This window comes from Guillardia theta (assembly GCF_000315625.1).
Source record: "Guillardia theta CCMP2712 unplaced genomic scaffold GUITHscaffold_62, whole genome shotgun sequence".
NCBI lineage: Eukaryota > Cryptophyceae > Pyrenomonadales > Geminigeraceae > Guillardia > Guillardia theta.
In genome coordinates this window covers 435,319-442,554 of record NW_005434612.1, presented here as the reverse complement: position 1 = coordinate 442,554, position 7,236 = coordinate 435,319, and the positions used below count along the sequence as shown (strand labels likewise).

The window sequence follows — 7,236 nt, the reverse complement described above, 5'->3', positions numbered from 1 at the left end:
CCCTCCCCTCCCCTCCCTCCCCTCCCCTCCCCTCCCCTCCCCTCCCCCTCCCCTCCCCTCCCCTCCCCTCCCCTCCCCTCCCCTCCTCCCTCCCTCCCTCCCTCCCTCCTCCTTTTCATCATCTCTCACGTAGGTCGACGTGACTCCTCCAACTTGGTTGACACAGGCGGCGCATCCTGACGCGACAAGTTCGCGCGCGAGGTTCGTCGCCACCTCCTCGTTTGGCGCTGTCACGAAGCAGACGAAGGATCGCCTTCCTGCAGCCGCATCGCCATGCTCCTCACCGCTCCTCACCGCTGGGCATTGTGAACGCCGCTGGAGGCTGCGTGAGGACGAAGTTGCAAGAGGGAGGGCGGACAAAGAGGATGCAGATCGAGAGGCGATGAAGAGAAGATGCAGGAGGAGGGAGGAAAAAGGAAAGGAGGAGAAGGAGAGGGAGGGAGAAGGAGGGGGTAAGGACCTGGCGGCCTCTCCAGGCGGACACCGCATGGATGAAGGCGAGTTGTCCCACGTGTCCGCCATGCTGCATTGCTGAGGTAACAGCTCGAGCTAGTTCACTTCCTACTCCCTGCCCAATGCCTGACCGGATCCCGTCCATCGTCCCCGCCAGCCCGTACTCCACAGCATGCACGTGCAGCGGCTTATCCTCGGCCTGCTGCTGCTGCTGCTGCTGCTGCTGCTGCTGCTGCTGTATTAACATTTCCTGCTGCTGCTGCTGCTGCTGCTGGTTCCACCAACCAAAGAAGCCTCCGCGAAGTCGTAAGGGTGAAGGAAAGGGTTGAAGAGTCTGAATTAGGACTTGATTCAGTGCAATCCTTTCAGTTCCTTCCTCCCCTCTCAACCCTTTTTCCTCCCTACGTTTGACGCTCCTAACTCATTCCCCTTGACTGTTCTCTGAAAGGCTCTCTCCTCTTCTCTTACCCTCTATCCTACTCCCATGCCACCTCCATCTCACCTCCTTGCTTCACGTCTCCTCTCTTCACGCTCATCCACATCTTTCATCATCCTCCATCACATATGGTTTTAAGTTTGACCTTGGTGACTCCCTGTCTGTGCTTGTCCTCCTCTCGTGCAATATCTGATTGCTCCCCTTCCTGGACTAGACTTCTATACCATCGTTCATCGCTTCTTCTCTTGTCTCCTCCTCTCCTCCTCTCTCCTTGCATCGTCTCACCACGTGTCTTCTTCCGTCTCCCCATCCTTCGCTTCTCATCCCCATCGCCATCGTCGCCATCGTCATCAGCCATAGCAGCTTCGCCATCCTCGGCCTCCGCCCCAAACCACCCCCACCCCGTCAAACATCCCATTAACACTGGTATCAACACCCCTGTCTGTTTCATCACCCCTACCCCCTATACTTGAGTAGAATACCCACCCAGTATGAACTTCACCATCCCTACCGGTCATTCACCCCTGCGATCTACTGTCAAAGAGAGGTTGAGGTGGGGTAGGGTACACCAACACCCTGCGCATGGTCACACAAGTTTCTATTTGTTTCACTAGGTTTAACAAGCAGACTTGACAGTCCGTCCGCTGCTGCTTATGCGAGTGCAAAGCCACGAGCTCGGCGAGTAAGCGCGAACAGCGCAAGAAGACGAAACCCAAGGAAGATGGCAAGGAGGATAATGACGTACACGTACCAGATCTTGGGATCGGCAGCGCTCGTAGAAATGAGGAAGTCGCAGGCAACCGTCTGATCAGGAGGGCACGAGCGATGAAACTCGTTGAGGATGATGAGGTTGACGCCGAACTTGAGCGAGCAGAGGTACTGAGCCCAGCGGATCCACACAGGGATGAGTTCGATCTTGATGAAGAAGCCCGCAAACAAGATCTGTGGTACGAAAATAGCTGGAAGCGCTTCCGTGGCGACCTTGACGTTGGATGCGATGCTGCCGGCAAAGAGAGCTGTCGATGAGGCTGCGATGCTGACGAGCCAGACAATGAGCACGTGCAAGATGAAATTTCCCTTGAGAGCTTCAGTCCAGTAGGTGACAAGGAAGACCACCAGAGCCACTAAGAAGGTGAGCGGCAGCTCCGTAAAGAGCTTCGACCAGAAGTAAGGCACTGCCCCGTAAGTGCCTGTCGCGTACTCACGGACAAACCGAGGGCGCTCAGCAGGGAAGGTCAGGATGACGGGCTGAGCTGCTCCGAACATGGCGCTGATGGCGAGGAACACCAAGGCACCGAAGTGAGACTGGATATCACCACCATTGCCAACCTTGTAAAAGATGAGAGCGAAGATGAGGTTGAGCCCAATCGCCGATCCGAACCTCGCGATCAGCGCTCCCTTGTTCCTGGTAACCGTCTGTACCTCCCGCATTCCAAGCACCATGAACTGAGTGAACCAGCCAGCCTGTACTCGCTTGAGCTTGCGAGGAATGTCTCCTCCATCCAACGCACACGCAGTGTGAGGGTCGAACTTGTCGTTGGCCGCTGCGTAGGCCATGCAGAGGTCCTTGAGCAGCGACTTGTCCAGGGTCTGCATCAGGAACATGACGTGATCGGCAGGGTTCGTCTCCTCCGGTACAGGATACCCGATCCTCATGAAGTGATCACAGAGCTGATCAACTCTCCCATCGTAGAGGGTCCTTCCTTCTGCCAGCAGGATCGTCCGATCGAAGAGGTGAAAGACTTCAGATGAGGGCTGATGGATAGTGCACAGCACAGTACACCCAAGGCCAGCCAGATCCTTCAGAGCCTGGATGACGTTGTATGCCGCGAAAGAGTCAAGTCCTGACGTTGGTTCATCAAGAAAGAGAATTGAAGGCGAGGTGATTAGTTCCACACCGATGCTTGTTCGCCTGCGACATTCAGTCAGGTATTCCTTCCAGGCAGCAGACAGATTCATTCACCTCTTCTCTCCACCTGAGATGCCCTTGATCATCTCGTCACCGATGAGGGTGTCCGCACATCTGTCAAGGTGGAGGATCGTGATCACGTCGTTGACCATCCTCGTCCTCTCTGCATCGGTCACGGAAGGGGGAAGCCTCAACTTCGCGCTGAACTCCAGGGCCTCGCGCGGTGTTGATGTTGGGCACAAGGTGTCTTCCTGCATGACGTACGCAATCTGTGGTCCGAGCTCCTCACCACTAGTGGGGTGACCGTTGACTGTGAACTTGGAGGTCACCACATGCCCGTTCATCGACACTACCCGTCCGCTGAGCACATTCAGCAGCGACGTCTTGCCACTCCCACTCGCTCCCATGATGGCGACGATCTCACCGGGCTTGGCGTATCCCTTCAAGGACTTAAGGACCTGCGGGTCTTTATTCCCTCTGATCACTTTCGGGGAGAGAGTGAAGCCAACGTCCGACCAGGCAAAGTGCGCAGGGTGTCCTACGCGCAGGGAGCTTCCTTTCAGCGACCTGCTCTGACTCACGTTGGACTGTCCCCCCATCAAGAGCGAGGACACGTTGCTGCCTGCATTCATGCTCTTCACTGCATGCGCATCATTCAGGTGCGCATGGTCGGACAGAGCAAACTGCTCGTGCGAGGGGTAAACCAGTTCCCCGGTTTGCGTTGCCATATCTCAAACCAGATTTCCTTGTTGCTTGGAGGGGTTGAAGTTCCCTGAGCTTCCAGGTCGTCGGGATGAGAGGAGACGGGAGAGGAGGAGGAGGAGGAGGAGGAGGAGGAGGAGGAGGAGGACGAGGAGGCAACCGCAGCAGGGACGCGAGAAACGCGAGAGCGCGGGGAAGCAGGAGCAAGCGAGCGGCGAGACAAAGTCCCCGAAGAGATGCTTAAGAGTACACAGCTTCAAATCTGGGGGTGGGGTCATGAAATTAACCCCCCTTTTTATACAGACAAACATCTGGACATAGGTGGTAGGGGTCAATTTTGGAGGGGGTAGGCATAATTCGCATCACGAGGACGTTTAAAACTTGATAATAGAGAGATGACCACCACCCCACCCTACGTTTCCCTCTACCCTAACCAGACTACCCCTCAGATAAGATTTTTGTACCCCTATCTACCGTAGAGCTCCCATGGACAGTGCTAATTTCAAATGGAGACGGAGGGGTAGGGTGATAAGAGTACCCGTTGGGCTGTTTTTTAAAGAAATGGCACCACCCCTACTGGAAAATTCTTCAAGTACCCCACCTTAAAATGGCTTTGCACTCGCTACCCCCAACACTGGTACCACCCCCACAGATTGACCCACCCATCTCAACTACCCCTAACCCCCTCAGCATGTACCCCTACCCTCCTATCAGAAGTGCCGCAACCTTCGTCTCTCAGAGGCTCATAACCGACCACCACAGACGCAGCCTGTCCGGTGAGACTCAACGTGACTCACTTCAAGGCGAAGTTAGGTAGTCTGAGCCGCTGAGGGCCCGGCCGGTGCGGCCCGGCCGCGGCGCACCGTGGCATCGTGGGGGGCCGGCCTGACTGACGGTCACCCCTGACCTGACACCGTGTGTACGGTCGGACTGAACTGTGCGCGGCCGCGTCTGACTCCGAGGCTCGCGTTTCTGAGACTGACGAACTTCGCGCGGCCGCCGGACCAGGGCCCGGGACGAGCAGGATCATCGTTACGGTGGCACGTCACCGGAGTCTTCCGACTCGGCGGCTTTCTAGTGCCGGGACTCCCCGGAGCGGCTCAGGAGGCAATCGGAGTCATCGAGCGACAGTGCTGTCTGTTCTGTCAAAGTGCTTGTTTATTAATTGGCAGAAGGCATGCGAGGAGTGATTGCAGGAGCAATTTCCGAGAGAGGAACGTTCAAAGGCGTTCCTTTCGCTGCAAAGTCTGCACCTCGCTCGTTCTCCAGCTTCGTGAACGCACTTCCTTGGAAGGCTCCAAGTGTCAAAGCAAGAGTCTGCGGTGTCTGCTCAGGGCCTCGCAGCACCTTCACAGAAACCTTGTTTCCTGGCTTGTACTTGGCCAGGACAGCGCTGAGATCCAAAGGATCTTTGATCTCGTACTTGTCGATTCCGACAATCACGTCGCCGAGCTCGGGCTTGCTCTTGGGGTCTTTCGATCGCTTGACTGCAATCATGCCAGCAGCGGCTGCTGGAGAGTTGGGAGGGACCTCCAGCACAACGATTCCTTTCTCAATGCGAGGGATGCCGCTCCGCTCTGACTCTGATGCCGTTGGTACGCGCTCGAGGTAGGAGATGCCGAGGATTGCACGTTGCACTTGTCCAAACTCGATGAGCTGCTCAATCGTGGGAACGGCCAAGTCGATGGGAACTGCGAACCCGACCCCAGCTGAGACCCCAGCTCCAAGACTCGCCGTGTTGATGCCGATGAGCTGACCCTGGCTGTTGAGGAGAGGGCCTCCAGAGTTTCCAGGGTTGATGGCAGCGTCTGTCTGGATCACACCCTTGATCTTTCGTCCTGTAGGCGCAGTGATCTCCCTATTCTTCCCTGAGATGATGCCTGACGTGAGCGTGTGGTCTTGTCCGAACGGATTTCCGATGGCGAAGGAAAACTGCCCAACTCTGATCTTGGAGCTGTCGCCCACAGGCAGCTTCTTCAACAAGGAAGCCGGTGCGTCGATCTTCAAGACAGCGATGTCTTTGTCTGGGTCCACCCCAGTGAGCTTGGCCTTGTACTTCTCCGTCGTGCCGTCGGTTTTTGTCAGGACGACCATCGCGCTATCGACCTGATGAGAGTGAGGGAACGGGCCATGTCGCAGGAGACGCTCACCTTGTTGATCACGTGGAAGTTGGTGACGATGTGACCTTTATCGTCCCAAACGAAACCAGAGCCAACCCCCTTGGGGAGCGAGTTGCTGTCCAGATTGAGCTGCTGCGCCATGGACGTGTATTCCGTACTGATGAAGCAAACAGATGGAACCGACTGCTCGAAGATTTCCGCCTGGAGAGAAACAGAGAAAGCGCATGGTCAGATTGTGATGGAATGTTCCTTATCATAACTACCTGCAGTTCCTCAAGCTCCCGCAATTTTGCAAAATCGCTGATCACAGCTTCTGCAGGTGGGGGCTGGTAACCCTGTAGTAACGCTGATGCGACACCAACAGTCATCCAACCAAGAACATCCCTCCTTCCAGCTTTCGAAGCGGGATCGTCGTGCCGAGCAAACAGTCTCAGAGGCATCCCACGGCCCGCAGCTCTCGATCGAGGAGCAAACTCTCTCGTGAACATGGGCGGTGCGAAACAGGTGCACGATGCGACGAACGCGAGGGCGAGGCATCTACGAAGCATGGCAGATGAATGGAAGCTGAGTTGGAGGAGCACAGAAGGAGAAGAGAGGTAGCAAGACAAGGGTCCTGAACAAGGGAGGAAGGAGAGCCGGTCCAAGTCGGAGCTTCTACGAAAACTGGATCTTGGGGAACTACTGGGGAGGGGGTGGGGGTGACATTGATCCCAAATTTCACGGGTAGGTACCACCAAGTACGGGTCATTTCACCAGGCAGCTGATGGGATACCCAAGGATGAATTCAATATCTATATTGGTGGGGTGATCATCATAGGGGTAGGGGTTCTCCCCAGGGGGTATCTCAGGATGAGTCGCGGCGCCTTATGTATGGGGATGTGGTCCGTGATGTGTTATAAGAATCATCTTATAATGCATTATGGAAATGGGAAATTATAGAAAATTACACGATAATTATACTTGTTATGTATCATAAAAATACATAACATAAACATATTATCATAAATTCATAATTGCTTTATGCCTCCTAGTTGCAGGGCTGCTCATGTTGTACCCCCTTATCCACTGGTTTTGATACCTACCCCTACCCCCTAGAGTCCATGTTACGGACTAGAGAAGTGGGGGGTCTGCGTTTCAAGTTCCACCTCTTGTTGCAGCCGCACTGCGGCATCCCGGCGACTGAGGGGCCAGCGGCCGCGACTCAGCCTGCCACGCTCGGAGGGCGGCCTGTACCCGGCCGGGGCGCCGTACGGGTACCGGGCGACGGTCCGACGGTCTCGGAGGCCAACACGGTACCGGGTCAGCGCCGGGAGTCCCGGCATAGGCTTCGGTGGCCACTGCGGCAACTTCAAGCCGCGCCGGGCTCCCGAACTTCGGAACCGTTAAACGCCGCCAGTCGCGGCGCGGCGGCCCCGCGGTGACCGTGCCGTGGTTCGGACAGCCTCCGTGACACGCCCCGCCGCAGTGTCCGGCCCGGGCGCGGCTCCGAGAACTTCGGAACTTGACTTGAATCGGGCCTCTGACAGCCCGGCGGCCGGGCTGGCCCCCCGGATCACTTATGAGACGCCGCGGCGACCACCGTACGCCCGGCGGCGCCGTGCCACCGTGGACACTGC

The 7,236-nt window shown here is 56.5% G+C and overlaps 3 protein-coding genes across 3 annotated transcripts in view; all 3 read right to left on the bottom strand.

The window, feature by feature from the left end:
* The window catches only part of GUITHDRAFT_88533 (hypothetical protein), a gene marked incomplete at its 3' end in the record, with an annotated part of 2,096 nt that extends 825 nt beyond the window's left edge, over positions 1-1,271 (bottom strand). The window contains exons 1-3 of the mRNA XM_005828091.1: positions 1,175-1,271; positions 461-787; positions 130-315 (exon numbers count right to left, since the gene is read on the bottom strand). Of these exons, the coding sequence (XP_005828148.1) occupies positions 130-315; positions 461-787; positions 1,175-1,261 (600 nt within the window). The remainder of the gene's footprint in view (positions 1-129; positions 316-460; positions 788-1,174) is intronic.
* Positions 1,272-1,717: 446 nt separating this feature from the next.
* Positions 1,718-3,265, bottom strand: GUITHDRAFT_60683 (hypothetical protein; the record flags this gene model as incomplete). Its single annotated transcript, XM_005828080.1, has 2 exons — positions 1,718-2,801; positions 2,853-3,265. Coding segments are annotated over 2 exons (1,497 nt in total), but the record flags the coding sequence as incomplete, so codon positions are not given.
* A 1,396-nt stretch (positions 3,266-4,661) lies between these two features.
* Positions 4,662-6,246, bottom strand: GUITHDRAFT_88532 (hypothetical protein; the record flags this gene model as incomplete). Its single annotated transcript, XM_005828079.1, has 3 exons — positions 5,884-6,246; positions 5,651-5,821; positions 4,662-5,606 (listed from the first exon to the last, which is right to left on the bottom strand). Exons 1-3 carry the CDS (start codon positions 6,166-6,168, stop codon positions 4,662-4,664), a joined length of 1,401 nt encoding a protein of 466 aa, XP_005828136.1. The 5' UTR covers positions 6,169-6,246.
* Between the last annotated feature and the right edge of the window lie 990 nt (positions 6,247-7,236).